This window comes from Asterias rubens, chromosome 9 (assembly GCF_902459465.1).
Source record: "Asterias rubens chromosome 9, eAstRub1.3, whole genome shotgun sequence".
Lineage (NCBI taxonomy): Eukaryota > Metazoa > Echinodermata > Asteroidea > Forcipulatida > Asteriidae > Asterias > Asterias rubens.
Window position 1 is genome coordinate 2,818,820 of NC_047070.1, and position 15,211 is coordinate 2,834,030.

The window sequence follows — 15,211 nt, forward strand, 5'->3', positions numbered from 1 at the left end:
AAGATTGATGGAAAACGCCTGTCAAGTAGAGCTGAAAGAGCCCCCTCTGCAGGTTAGAAATAATTATTAAATTTTTGACAAGAAAGTGAGCCCTCTTTTGATGACAGTAATCATAACAAACTTGTGAACATGGCGAGTGACATAAATTTTGTGAAACAGGTAAGCATAGTTTATATTTTGTACTAAATAAAGATGGCATAAACACAGTAGTTCCTTGATCAGTGTTTATGTCATCTTTGTTGTCTTTAAAAATGTAGATGATGATACAGAATAGCAATGTCAAGTCGAGTGAACCACATTAATAAGAAAGAATGGGTTGTTGTTGATTTGTGAAATAATGATCTTCCCGAAGATATTGTCATAATTTCATGTGAAAACAACCCAAAGTTTAAAGACACTGGACACTATTGGTAATTGTCAAAGACCAGTCTTCTCACTTGCTGTATCTCAACATATGCATAAAATAACAAACCTGTGAAAATTTGAGCTTAATCAGTCGTCGAAGTTGCGAGATAATGGAAGAACAAACACCCTTGCCACACAAAGTTGTGTGCGTTCAGATGCTCGATTTCGAGATCTCAAATTCTAAACTTTGAAGTCTCAAAATCAAATTCGTAGTCTCGAAATCAAATTCGTCAAAAATTACTTGTTTCTCGAAAACAACTCCACTTCAGAGGGAGCTGTTTCTCACAATGTTTTATACAACCAACCTCTCCCCATTACTTGCCAAGTAAGGTTTTATGCTAATAAATGTTTTGAGTAATTACCAATAGCGTCCACTGCCTTTAAAGGAAAAAAATGACAAGTTCTGGAAAGAAAATAGACTTGGGGTACTAAAAGGATTTGACCTATAAATGTCACCCATACAATATTAGTAAGTAAAGTAATGAATTGAGGTCAATTCAACTAGACAACTCAACATTTAGCTAATAATAATGTTACCGGGAATAAATTCAACGGGACTACAGGTCTTATTTTAAACTTATTCATTTTATATTTTATTTCAATATTGCGTTCGTCCAGTTTGGCCACAATGCAGGGGACTATGGGTCTGAGTTTGAAGTGGACGAGGAACAGGATGCAAAGAGAAGGTACATGTAATGACCCTTCCCTTACTTAGTTGCGATAACGTAACCCTCCTGCCAACGGTGGCCTCCGGCTCCGCCTTCAGCAGGAGGGTTACGAAATCGCAACTATCCCTTACTTAACCCTTTAAAAACCATTCATTTCTGTACAACCACCACCATACACGGCCAGACATTGTTTATAGTAAAATATTACTATTGTTTATTCTTTGCACAACACTGTTTTCAGGAAAAATGTCAGGAAAATGAATAAGATCTTTGTAGATTCTATCTTACATGGGAAACATTGGAAAATTTCTACTGGGTCCGACACCTTTTCCGATCTAGTTGATCTTGATGAAACAATGCCAAGAAATAACAAAATTTTTCATCTAGCTATAGGCCTAGGGCCAGGAGAAGGGAGGCAGTCCCTCTGTTACCTAGACTTGATTTCAATTCTGAGGTGAGATGGCGGTTATTTAACAGCATCAGCCACACAAAACTTTTCATCTAGCTAGGGCTAGGCGCAGGGAGGCAGTCCCTCTGTTACCTAGACTTGATTTCAAGTCTGAGGTGAGATGGCGGTCATTTAACAGCATCAGCCACACAAAACTTTTCATCTAGCTAGGGCTAGGCGCAGGGAGGCAGTCCCTCTGTTACCTAGACTTGATTTCAAGTCTGAGGTGAGATGGCGGTTATTTAACAGCATCAGCCACACTTAAACTCTCCAACAGATCAGCTATCAAACGCCCTAATCATAGGTTAATGTTTGGGTTTAATCCACTAGAGGGCGCTATTTCAGTAGACTAAAAGCCACGATCACAGACTTGAAACCAAGTCTATTTGTTACCCTCCAAGTCTATTTGTTACGCCTAACGATTAAATCTTTTTTATCTTCAGATCAAGATATGATTTAGCCACCAAAAGTCACCATTCAAGCGCTGCTCTTCCATCTAAGAGACTCGTAAGAGAAGAGTACAGTAGGTAAGAAAGATTGCAGAACTCTGAAGTTAGTTCATCAAAACTGTAACAAACAAAATTAAGAGAAGCGAGGTTGCTTTCATTGTGGAGAGGGCTTTTCCATTGGAAAATCTTAAAATCTGTTGAAAGAGCACCAAGGCAAAGAACAGGGCCCAATTTTGTAGAGCTGCTTAAGCAAGAAATAATGCTTAGAATTTTCTGCTAAGCAAAAGTGAGCAGGATACCCGTCACATATTGTATAATGTGGCATGGTGTTTTGGCTGATAACCTTATTCTGCTACGCATAATTTTGTTATGCTTAGTATTCCTTTTGTGCTTTAAAAGCAGCTCTCTGAAATTCGGCCCAGGTGCAGCAGAGGTCATTGACCTCCATGGCCTCTGTGTAGTTCCAGGTCCAATATTTGTGAATATGACCCTGTTCGTTAAGAAATCAAGTGAGGTCTTAGAAATATCTGAAGATTTGTGTGTGTTCTAACAGATTTTAAATTTGCATCGGGGATAAAGAATATTAATTTTGGTTTTTACCCATACACCGATGTGTGTTAGCACTGTATACTTGGTACTTTCTCAAGTCCTGTGAAAAAATATCACAGGCATGTTACTCAGGTGGGATTCGAACCCACGACCCTTGCAATTCTAGAGCAGTGTCTTACCAACTAGACTACCGAGATTGCCCGGTAGCTAGAGTGTTTGTTCTGTTTACATTCTGATCATTCTGTTTCCTTTTGTAAACAGGGAAGAAAGCAAGAATCAGAGATTTCATTTCCTAGCTCTGAATGCTGTATCCTTTGAAAGCGTGATATTCCTACGAACGTACTATTCCTGTTTTTGCTCACGTCCCCTACTCCCAGCCTTCCCTTCCCTTGATAGTGTCAATGAAAAGCTGCTATATGCTGACTAGGAATGTAAGATTACAGGGATGATTTATATCGCTGAATTTAGAATAACTTACTAATTCAAATTCTCAGTGAAGCCTGGTTCATACTTAAAGGATTCGGGTACTTTTTCAAAATGTCCACAGATTTACATAAAACTTACAGGGTTTGCAGATAATGATAGTGGAAAGCTTCCCTTCAAATATTACTAACTGAGGTGCTGTAGTTTTTGAGAAATGAGTAAAACAATGTCATGAAATAAGCTTTCTACTGTCATTATCTTCAAACTGTGTAAGTTTGGTGTAAATCTGTGGACATTGTACATTGTGTTTTTTGTCCTACAAAATGTACATAGACCCTTTAATGGCAAGTGACAATCAGGTATGCGCTGTTTTCCTAGTGTGGTGCAAAGAAGTCGCTTCGCTTTCGCAGTTCGCTTGAAACATCATTAAAAATTTAGCTCACATTACATATTTGTTGCATCGGTCAAGGTGTAACGTTCCTGATTCTTTCAAAATGTAAATCAAAAACACTTTGAATGATTTCCTTGACAATGTTCCGCAGTACGGCCGCCACAAACAGCTTGTGAATAACTACATCTTAGCGTATGCTGGTACTAAAGAAAACCCATTCAAGAGAAACACGTAAGTAACTATGATCAAATCCCAAATAGTGTTTTTGTACAAAATCATTCAGTACAGAACAAAAGAGCCTTTTTGACTAACATTAAAACAATTATCAATTCTCACTAACGAGAATTACGGATTGATTTTAAACACATGTCATGACACGGCGAAACGCGCGGAAACAAGGTATGGGTTTTCCCGTTATTTTCTCCCGACTCCGATGACCGATTGAGCCTAAATTTTCACAGGTTTGTTGTTTTATATATATGTTGTGATACACGAAGTGTGGGAATTTGGACAATACTGTTTACCGAAAGTGTCCAATGGCTTTAAAGGCAAAGTATACCTTTGGTTTTTAGAACTGTTCGATTGTCTGTAGATACAATAGGAAGGATACTCTATGATTGGAATTTCAAATTTTGAGGGATAAAAACTGATATCTTTTTCCATGACCACATTATTTTGAAGTAAAATGACTCTCAAAATGCTTTTATCTATCAAAATATGCTGTACTTTAAGAGTGATTACCAAAAGTATACCATCCCTGATTAAGATAGATTTGTTTAAATCTTGACATGTTCATTAATCCTAGTGACAATGATAAGACAGACTTGGATGTGATTCGTGAGAATCATCGATTCTTATGGGAGGATGCGGATGAAGCTGAGTCCTCATGGGCCAAGAAGCTCGCTAAGAAGTACTGGGATAAACTCTTCAAAGAGTATTGCATCACGGACCTCAGCAGATACAAAGAAAACAAGGTACAGACCTCTACCATATCAACCATTGGTGTTGTGTGCCATCTTCATGTGACATCATTTGTTTAAAAAAGAGGCACAGAGTCGGGGCTCAGTTTCACAGAGAACTAAGATTAAATTTAACTTTAAAGGCAGTGGACACTATTGGTAATTACTCAAAATAATTATTGGCATAAAACCTTACATGGAAATGAGTAATGGGGAGAGATTGATGGTATAAAACATTGTGAGCAACAGCTCCCTCTGAAGTGACCTAGTTTTGGAGAATGAAGTAAGTTTCCACGAATTTGGTTTTGAGACCTCAAGTTTAGAACTTGAGGTCTCGAAATCAAGCATCTGAAAGCACACAACTTCGTCATGTTCGTGTGACAAGGGTGTTTTTTCTTTCATAGTTATCTCCCAACTCCGACGACAGATCGAGCTCAAATTTTCACAGGTTTGTTATTTTATGCATATGTTGAGATACACCAAATGAGAAGACTGCTCTTTGACAATTACCAATAGTGTACACTGTCTTTAAATCGTGTGATGTCACAAAACAAATCACTATGGTGATATTGACAACTCGTCTTACGATGCATCTTAGTGCTTGGGGAAACTGGCCCATGTACTCCCTGCATGTCCCTATTTGTTTTGTAGTTTGTGATCAAGATGATGCAATCATTTTACTTTTCTTTGTCTTGACTCTTACTTTGAACATTCAAAATAAAAACTGACAGAAAGCAGGATTAAATAACTTATTCCTTCTTGGTTTAGATTGCACTTCGATGGAGGGTTGAGAAAGAGGTTGTAGAGGGCAAAGGTCATTTTAGCTGCGGCAACAAGCGATGCACAGAGTCGGAAGGATTACGCAGTTGGGAGATTAACTTTGCTTATGTTGAACACGAAGAGAAAAAGAATGCCCTCGTCAAACTAAGTACGTCCGTTTCTTACATCAACTTTATTATTTGTTCACATTATTCATGTGTAGCCTCAACTGTAAAAAAAATAATTAATATTGGGCCAATGATTTGGTTGATTATTTTCTTGTGATAAAAGTTTTCAAGTGACCAGCTGGTCAGTGGGGTAGGCTCGGTGGTTTCTGTCCTTGCCTTTCACCTCTGCTGACCCCAATTCGAGCCCGGACTGGAGCCTTGCATGTGGATTAGGTTTTTCAGTCCCTACCTGGGCCCAATTTCATGGCTCTGCTTATACCGCCGAATTCTGCGCTTACGATCACGATTCCCTGCTTGCGTGCTAGCGCCGAATTTCTGCGCTAGCCTTGAAAGCGTAGAATGCCTAGTAACGCGAAGTACGTACGCGCAGAAGCCAAAATTCGCCGCTAACCCGTGAAATACGCTTGCCGTAAGCACAGAATTCCCTGCTTCCGCTTCCGCAGAGCCATGAAATTTGGCCCTGACTGTGTGGGTTTTCCCAATAGGGGTTTTCCTCCCGCATCGCAAATTTCTTCATTGTCTTCTCTACAAAAGTTTACTGACTAGGATTCTTTGTCGACTCTATAACTCAGATTCAGATTCAGATAGTTTAAGTTTGCCCATTCTTTTCCCATCACACAGGACTTTGTCCGGAATGCTCATACAAACTCAACTTTCATCATAAACGACGAGACGTGACGAAGAAACCCAATACCAAATCCACAAGTGAAACATCCTCTCCCGATCGAAAGAAATCAAAACACAAACGCAAGAAGTCTAAATCCAAAGAGAAACGTAGGCACAAGAAACGGCGTAAGCATAAGGAGAGTTCATCGTTATCTTCATCATCGGAAGAAGACGAATATGAAGAGAAGACGTCTCATGGGAAAAAAGATGAAGGTAAAATAAGTTCGTTTGTACAACTGTACTTTTGATGTTTTTAGTAAGAGTGCAGCTTCACAGTCCTTTAAAAAGCCAATTTTGTGTTGTGTCATGGCCAAGTGGTTAAGAGCACTGAACTCGTGTTCTGGTGTTTTTGATCAGCAGAGTGTTGGTTTGAGCAAGAAGCTTAACCATTATTGCTGTAGTTTTCGAGAAAGAAGTAATTTTCCACAAATTTGATTTCGAGACCTCAGATTTAGAATTTGAGGTCTCGAAATCAAGCATCTGCATGAAAGCACACAACTTCGTGTGACAAGGGTGTTTTTTTCTTTCATTAACATCTTGCAACTTCAACGACCGATTGAGCTCAAATTTTCACAGGTTTGTTATTTAATGCATATGTTGAGAAACACCAACTGTGAAGACTAGTCTTTGACAACTACCGATATTGTCCAGTGTCCTTAAGTATGGTATAAATGTAAATTGTTATCATTATTATTAATTATCTTCCTGATTGTAAAAAAAAAAATCACCGATTGCAATATGCAATACTGGCAGCTCTGGTATGATTAGTTAGAGTCCCAACCTAATGATTTATGTATTTATTTACAATGTTTTGTTCCAGCTACTGCAGGTGGCAGTGATGTTTCAGACAGCAAGTTCTGGAGTGGTCCTGCACCCATCGTTGAAGACAAGTCAAGGTAATTGCATAGAGGTTATATTGTATGTGTTTTGTACTGGTAGAAACAAGTAGCTGAGCCAGTTTGAGTGCACACATTTAGTCGACCTGTGATTGACCACCGACTAGCAACGTACAAGTGCAGTAACAAACACACTCGAATGACTCGTTTTGAAGTCTTGTCAACCATGGGTACCACGTACAGTATTCTACCTTCCGCCCAGGTAATAGTTAAAAAGCAAGAGTCCTTTTCAGAACTGAGAAGTATCCCGAATTCCGAAAATCTACTCTGCGGTAGTAAAAAATAATAGGAGACAGCTTTCTAAAGAAAAAAAATCTACCTGGCAAGTAGACACACACATTGTGTACTGCAAACCAAATATACATTAATTGTTACTAATTGGTTAATAAGTCTGTTTATAAATAAGGGAATAAAAGGGTAGCACAGGTTCTTCAACGTACGTTTAAAGCCGGCAGGGTCGGCGGCGGGCCTGCAAGGTTTTAAACGGATGTTGAAGAACGAGTCACTACTCTTTTATTCCCATTCATAAATGCCCTTTTGTTAAAACACGTAAACAAATAGTTATAGACACTTTAACAATTGAAAATTTGAGGTTTGAAATATTTTTTCCAAAAACTTTGTGAAGAATCTATTCGAGGCGCGTGGGTTGTGTGTACGCGCGCGCTTAGATTTTGCGCTGATAGCTATGATTTGCGCATTCCGCGTGATAATCTTGCGCCAGAAGCCAGCTGAGTGTGCATAAACAGAGCTCCAGTGTGCATTAACAAAAGGTTTATGCACACCCACGTGACGCGCTCTCCATCAATAGGAATAGCAAAACTGTCTGAGGTATTTATGAATAAATGTTTATATTGCAGGGAAGAAGAATTTGAAGAATACCTCCAGGACATATTTCTCTGACGTCCCTTCTTGCTCAACCAGCTGATAATATTACAACCAGCAAAGATGCTGTCGGAGCCTTGACAAGAGACTAGGCAGTACTTCCTGCAATTTCTCGACTGTACCAAGCACCAGGCTGACATTGGGGGCTTTGTTTGCAAGCGGTTGAAGGTTACAGAAACATTTCCAGTTAGAGGCTTGAGAAGAGTCTAAGAAATACTTCTCTCAATACCATGTGGTTATGTGTGCAACTAAAGGCAGGAAGACAGCAACTCGTTCACTACAGAACCTTGAGAGGAGACTAGGAAATATTTCCTTATATTTCCTGCAATTTCTCAACTGTATGAAACAAACATCAAGCTAAGATTGGATAGCTTTGTTCAGAGGAAGACAGCTACTCATTCCCGATACAAAAATGAGACAATGAAATAGTGTTTTTTCTCCAATAGTTAAAACATTCAACTGTTAAAAGCTTCGGGCTTCAAATAGACTGATTTGATGGTCTTACAGAGATATTACATCAGAAGTTACATCAGAACAACATAATAATATTAATAGTGGCTACTTATATCGCGTGCATATCCCTCACTTAGTGATGCTCCTGGCGCTGAAGCACAAGTATTTTCCGTCAGTATGTTTGAATTATGAGACCTACTCCTTTTACATCGCACTATGTAATGGTTAACAAGGTGCTGTGGCGCAATATGCAGCCAATCAAACCAGGAACATTGGGTGAAATCAGACAACTAAATAATCATTTACTTTAAACAAAGACGCATGGAATAAAGAAAGCTTATCCAGACCTTCAATATTAATCAACAGTTTATTGCAACTATGTGGCAGTAATAATATTGCAACTCGGTGAAGTTAATTAATGGATGGAATAAAAGGATTTGAGTAAATACTAGAAACAATACAATCTTTGATAGTTACTTCATGTTCCTTGTACTTTATCAGCAACTTAAAACAAAGAAAACCAATGCTTATTATTTGAATCATCAGTGCAAAGTAGTATCAAGGAGTTAGTTGGATTTCAAATTTCAAGTGTCCTTTATTCTGAAAAACAAATTAGTAATTTTTTTTTTATAGCCGAGATTGTAAGTCTCTGATGTGTGCTGGCTGACTCTACAGTGTGTGTCCTAAGACTGCTACCAAGGTGCATGAACTGAATGCGATAAAAGGGGATGTGATGGATTCGGGAGGTGATGGTTTAGGGGGCAGGCCAATGCAGAAAGGTAGGCCTTGATTTGGGGCAGGAGAGGTTTGAACTGACCAAGAATGGGAAAGGGGTCACACTCAGTAAACCATTTTCTCTTAGATACTCTAAACAGATTCATAACAAGATTTGTTAAACACATTGGCGTCATTTATCCAAAGCATATTTTTTAAGGTGAAGGTCAGAGGTTAAAACCTATGACCTTTGACCCTCACCAGTCCAGACACCTGTCTATTTCAAACCTTGCAAATTTACAACTTGTCATCAATCACTTAATCTCAGCTTAAAATATTTTTCTTAATGAACACAAGTTGAATTAGCTAGGCAAAACTTACACCTGCAATTTTACAAACGATTGTTTTTTTAAAAGACAAATCCAGATTCGCTGACTTTTCATTCATTCTCTTTACAATAATAAACACAAACACTGCCACAACCTCCTGTAATCATTCATTGAGAACTTGTGAGAACTAATCAAGAAAATTAGAGCTAACAATACTACTGAAAATGTGAACATTGAGCCAAGGCTTCCTAAAAAATACTTTTTATTAATAAAATAGATTTTAACTTTAACGCCACAAATTGACAGATACCCTCGCTAAAACTGAAAGAAGTCACTTTTTTTTTTAAATTCAGTTGCTAAGTTTTTGAATCTCTCTCTTGTCAACAGGGCCCACTTTTATAAAGCCTGTAAGCACAAAACTTGCTAAGCACTGAAAAGTATTGCTTAGCAGAAACACGTGTCAGCCAAAATTACATAAAGTTTGCATTGTTTGTTGAGGCTGGTCCCCCACTCAGTTTTTGCTTAGCAAAAACATTTGCCAAGCAGTATTTTTTTGCCAAACAGCTTTATGAATATGGGCCTAGAGCTTATTTCATGCTACACTGTACTCAGCCGTTCGAATTTAGTCTCTAGACAAAAACTTAATTTCTGTTTGCATCTGAGCATGAGAATCCAGTTTGGACCCCATTTTTGTCCCCTCTCCATTTCACCCTAATGTCTTGTGAAGCCTCTGGAACTAATTTGCTTGAACAGGGCAGTAGGATAACTCAACAAATTAACAATAGTAAACATAAACAACAACTTTCCTCCTCTCTCATTCAAACGGTGCCAGCTGCTAATAATACAATTGTCTAAACGTACAATACTGGAAAATAAAACGGCACACCTGAAGAATAATACTGACCAGTCCCTTGTGATTAATTTGGCAAGTGACTGGAAAATATCGCCAGATCACGAGTTTTGTGTCAACAACTCTAAATTGTTTATGCTCTTCTGCTTATTTTCTGTGACAAAAATAGGATGAATAACCACACAGGGTTCTCGTGAGAGTCTGAATTAATAAGCTAACAATTATCAACGGGTTTCAGCCAAACTATCCCGATTTAGGTATAATTCTATCCTGATTCAAGTATAATTCTACCCTGTTTCAAACCATTATCTCCCAAATCAGATATAATTGTGTATCCTTTTGAGGACAATACCTTTAACATTTGTATACATGTAGCTCACTGGATCAGAGTTGAACTATCACAAATTTGGATATACTTCTACCCCGATTGGAACTATCTTCCCAAATAACCAATATCAAACTCCCACACAAGGTGAGTTAGAGTACTTTCATGAGAAAACATCAAAGTAAAAACCAAATCAATAAATTGTATCTTGAAAACAATACCTTACGGCCAAAAGAACCAGTCGAGTATTGAAATGAGAACATACTGAAAACAAGTTCTTATGTTAGTTCTGTTCGTTATTACCCCAAAAGAAGAAGAAATGCCGTTTTCTTTTTCTTCTAACTTGAGTACTTTTGTGCTAAAATGGTACATTTCTATTACACCTAATTACCATTTTGTTTATGTGTTTTTACATCAAGTACTTTTAATTTGAAAGGAAATTTGCCTGGGTGGTATTGGTTTACATTGAATCAGTAGCTTAGCAAAATGAGAAATAAATTTGCCTTTTCTACTGAAATTTGAAAGCAATAACCACTGAGCCGATTTTGATATATAAACTATTTTCTGTCAGACCCAAGTAACAAAACTTGCATAAGATATTAACACATCAACATTAAATTTACCTGTTTTTTTAATATTGTCTTCCGGCTTTGCCTACCTATACATGTGCTTTGGAAGATACCACTGCTCATATAAGGGGTGTGCATTCTCTATACATTATACATACACTCTCTTAGCTAGCATTGCCGGTTAATTTTTTTTTGTGCACATCAAATCTGGTGAAATATTGAAATAATTTCTATTTAATGCATAAATCACTTGGTAGTTAAACTCTCTTTTTAAAATTTCAATATATATTTAAAGCGATTACTCACTAAACTCTGAAAAGCTGCTAGTACAAAATTTAAAATTGAAAGTACTATAATATAATGTTGACACTTCTTAACACGGTCTTTGTTAAACAAAGCTAAATACTTTAAATTGATTTATAATTAAAAGTGCTTCAAAAACACCCTGAGCTGCAATCTTTCAGCTAGAAGTGGGTTTAGAACTGTGTACTATATAGGCAGCCAAAACACCTGTCTAGTACCTCATCTCATACTGATTCCGTCTTAAGAGTCACCAAACCAGAACCAGTCTATCAGTTTCCTTTTGGTAAACCCTGTTTTTAATTTTTTGTATTTTCTGTGGAATCTCAAAGACAATAGTTTTTGTTCTCCAACCCAACACTATCTTGAAAGACTAAACTCGTCAAATAAAATTCATAAAAACTCCAACATTTTTTTATAATATCTCTGAAACGGAACACAAAATCCAACTAGTTTACATATGCTGAAATATCTCTATTTTGTATATAACACTATTTACATTGAGTTTAAACACTGAACCCTGAGAAAGTCTTGAACGCAACACAGGGAAGCAAGCCAAAGCACATGGCTAAATTAATTCAACCATCCAGCTCCCGGCTTCTAACTCTGAAGGTTTTTTCCTGCTCCCTCAATTCCCCCGCCCTCCCCTCCCCTCCAACCTTATGGCCTAAATTAGTTAGACCTTCATTTATGTACATGCCCCGGGCAGAGAAATAGTCTTTTGGGGTAGAATTTTATTTAAGTACAATTGCAAGATAATATTAAGATTCAACTGTCCATGACCTTCTTGTAGTTGAAACAGACTTATTTAAACTCAATGCCAAAATTATTGCAATTAAAAAAGACGGTATTATAACCTCATTCTCACAGACCCGTCATTTTTAATTTTTAAAATTTATGGCAAGCATAAGATTTTTGGCACAAATTAAAATATTGTAAAAATCAATCAAATCTACATCGTGGGTAAATGTCCAATAAATTAATAAAACATTAACATAACATGCTATTAACACAACTCAGAAAATAACACAATTTTAATTTTTAGTGTACAGGTCTTGAATATGCTTTAATAATGTACAATATTTTGCATAAAAAGAAACTTAAAAACACCTCATTGTTTATTTTTAATGCCCCCTGATTACATTGTGTTTATTGCACACACAACGAGTATGTTGTGTTCACTGTTAAAAATATACAAGGTTTCCCTAATTAGTACAATCCAATGAGAGAAAGTGTGGGAAATATTGATAGAAGATGCAAGAATCAGGATGGAAATAGCAATGTGAATGATTAAAAAGGGGGCATTATCTAATTAAATATAGATCTCGTTTGAGAAGACTATTGTTTAACAGGCAACGGTTACAAGTCATCAAAAACAAGTGCTGATCCTCTGAAAGAGCTTAATCTGATATTACAGATAAAATAATAAGATAAGTGAAACTTCTAATTCCAATGCTGATTAAGAGATTAAGAAAAGAAATAATTTAAAATAATCCCTGTCCATAAACTTTGAATACTGTGCTTGAATACAATAGTAGAAGCTGAAATTGTCCCCACCCCCCAAAAACAAAACATCAATGTTTCCTGCAGATTTTTCCCTTAAGTAGCACATTTTAACACATACTATTTTAATCTGTAACTCCCTAGTGTCTTTGGCTAGTGATCCCTAACAATCCTCAAAAATCCTCCACTATATGGCCACTCAACAACCAAGTATCTGGACTAGATAAAGTTGGTATGCCCTGCAGCTGATTTCACTAACTTAGGATGGGTTCAATGCTTCCTACAAAACTTTACTCGTCCTAAGATTAATCCTAAGTTAAGAAGAGTTTGGTGAAATCGATGGCTGGAGCTTAAGACAGTTTCTTGAGTAGGATTTTTGAATTGGTAGACCCTAAGGGGCTGTCGCACCGTATCTTAAAGAAGTTAGACGATTTCTTAAGTAGGATTTTGAAGCATTTGGGACCGTTAAAAAGAAATCAAACCTTGCAAAACATCTTTTTGGCAGTCCCCAAATATTTTACAAAAGTCAGAAGATTTCTAGGGTAGGATTTTGGAGGATTCGAGACCGTTAGGAAAAATCAACCATCTACTTGGCGGTCCCCAGAATGTGTTTCTAGAGGGCTCTTTGAAAACAATAGTGTGCCAATTATTAAGACAAAATATTAACTCACAGATATCTCAAAGGGCTTGTACCTCCAACCGTATAATAGATGGATGACATCACAACAGTGGGACTATTATAAGAAGGCCGGCCACACAGACAGTGACATTATCTTAAGGAGTTCAAGACTATACCAGAGCACAGAAGCTACTTTTATTCTTGTTGGGGGCCAGGGCGTCCTTGCATTGGCTGCTGACGACGTTGCTCATGCGGCCGTGCTCTCCTGCTCCGCTGGTGTTACTCCCGATGGAGTTCTTCTGGTTCTTAGTGTTGTCCCTGGAGGAAGAAGGCTTGTTTGCCTCGGCTTTCTCCTGCGCCTCCTTGGCTAGGTAGACTTTCTCATCTAAAATTATGACAAGTGGCGCGATAGACAAGAGTCAGTGTGAGGAAAATTTCTTTCAAATGGCAAACAGATTTATGATACAATTCTCAGAGAGCGCTTTTTTTTCTTTAGGAGCACAAACTTTTGAGTGAGCAATTTCTTTCTACAACAAATTTATTTTATTCCCCAAAACCAAACAGATCTTGACAATTTCCTTCAAAGTAACCGCTGTGCTTCCGATACTAAATTGTATTGAGGTTCATAACCTCATTGGTAGATTGCTTTATTATTGCTAGATTGATTATTGGTAAATTGATCTATTATTGGTAGATTTATCTATAATCGGTAGATTGATCTAAATCTTTAGATTTATCTATAATTAGTAGATTGATCCATTATTGGTAGATTGTTCCATAATTGGTAGGTTGATCTATAATTGGTGGATTTATCTATAGTTGGTAGATTGATCAGAAATTGGTAGATTTATCTAAAATTTTGTAGATTGTTCAATAATTGATTGATCAATATTTGGTAAATTGAATAATTATTAGGAAAAGTATACATCATGACATCAGTCAGACTTACCAGAGAGCAGCATATCAACTTGATCATTCCAATTCAAACTAGTCAATATATCATTATCTTTTATTTTTCATAATTTTCTTTAAAAAAATTCTCAGCAATTGAGTGGATCACTATCTACCATATACTCAAAAATTGTAGGTTTCCATTTTTGTGAGTATTTTCTTTTTTACACAAGAATTTCCTTCCCATTTAAATCATTTGAATTGTTATCTTCCAGACACGGAATTAGATTGATTCAGATTAGATTAATCAAAATATTTTCTTCAACTCAAATAAAACAGCTGGCAACTGGTAAATTGATCAGGTGAAAATTCTTAATCAGCAATGTAAAAAATTTACATCCAAGCAAGCTGTGATTAATTTTCAATACTTTTGTTGCTGCATGATGGTCGATTACAGAACATACAAGTGTGTTTCAAACAAATGCAAGCAATTGGCAACGACAGCCAGACAAGCAGGATTTTTCTACCACTCTGATCTTCATCAAATATTTGCCCAAGTTCATATTCCTGCAACATCTCAGATTATCTACAAGCAAACTTGAATCCTTGGTTTCTAATTGGTCGAATCCATAGCAACAGTAGTGTGTTATCAACCAATATTGCTTGGCCCATATCGCCTTCTAAGCTGTGTGCGAACTCTATTTTAAGCTGAGCGCCAAGTTTGCTAAAAGATAAACTGGTTACCACACATGCACTCTTGGAATATGGGAAGAAATATCACTTTTGCAGGTCGCAAAAGCACCATACTTGTGTGATAACTAATTACATTTCTCATGCCATCCAACAATGCATGCTTTGTGGTGCCTTTTGAATTATTTGGGCAAAGATTAGTGAGCCTTCCATCAGACAATAAGAAAACCCTCTCCTCTGTGAGCAAATGTTGTAGCAAGATGCATGAATTCTGACCAAAAGTGA

General features: G+C 37.1%; 2 protein-coding genes across 2 annotated transcripts in view; one reads left to right on the forward strand and one right to left on the reverse strand.

Moving 5' to 3' along the window:
- The first annotated feature begins 100 nt into the window (after positions 1-100).
- Positions 101-12,165, forward strand: LOC117294511 (protein FRA10AC1 homolog). The gene is made up of 10 exons (XM_033776957.1): positions 101-159; positions 1,024-1,091; positions 1,965-2,048; positions 2,781-2,826; positions 3,485-3,564; positions 4,139-4,307; positions 5,061-5,220; positions 5,861-6,118; positions 6,726-6,801; positions 7,659-12,165. The coding sequence occupies exons 1-10, from the start codon at positions 130-132 to the stop codon at positions 7,699-7,701; spliced, it is 1,014 nt and encodes a 337-aa protein (XP_033632848.1). The 5' UTR covers positions 101-129; the 3' UTR covers positions 7,702-12,165.
- Positions 8,490-15,211, reverse strand: part of LOC117294663 (cGMP-specific 3',5'-cyclic phosphodiesterase-like) — a 146,675-nt gene continuing 139,953 nt past the window's right edge. Inside the window, exon 19 of the mRNA XM_033777168.1 lies at positions 8,490-13,730. Coding sequence (XP_033633059.1) covers positions 13,516-13,730 — 215 coding nt within the window. The 3' untranslated portion in view covers positions 8,490-13,515. The remainder of the gene's footprint in view (positions 13,731-15,211) is intronic.

Excerpts from the sequence above, each read along its gene's own strand:
- LOC117294511 (XM_033776957.1), top strand. The coding sequence starts at position 130 with ATGGCGAGTGACATAAATTTTGTGAAACAG. Across the intron at positions 160-1,023 it reads ACATAAATTTTGTGAAACAG|TTTGGCCACAATGCAGGGGA; the intron begins GTAAGCATAGTT and ends GCGTTCGTCCAG. Across the intron at positions 6,802-7,658 it reads ATCGTTGAAGACAAGTCAAG|GGAAGAAGAATTTGAAGAAT; the intron begins GTAATTGCATAG and ends TTTATATTGCAG.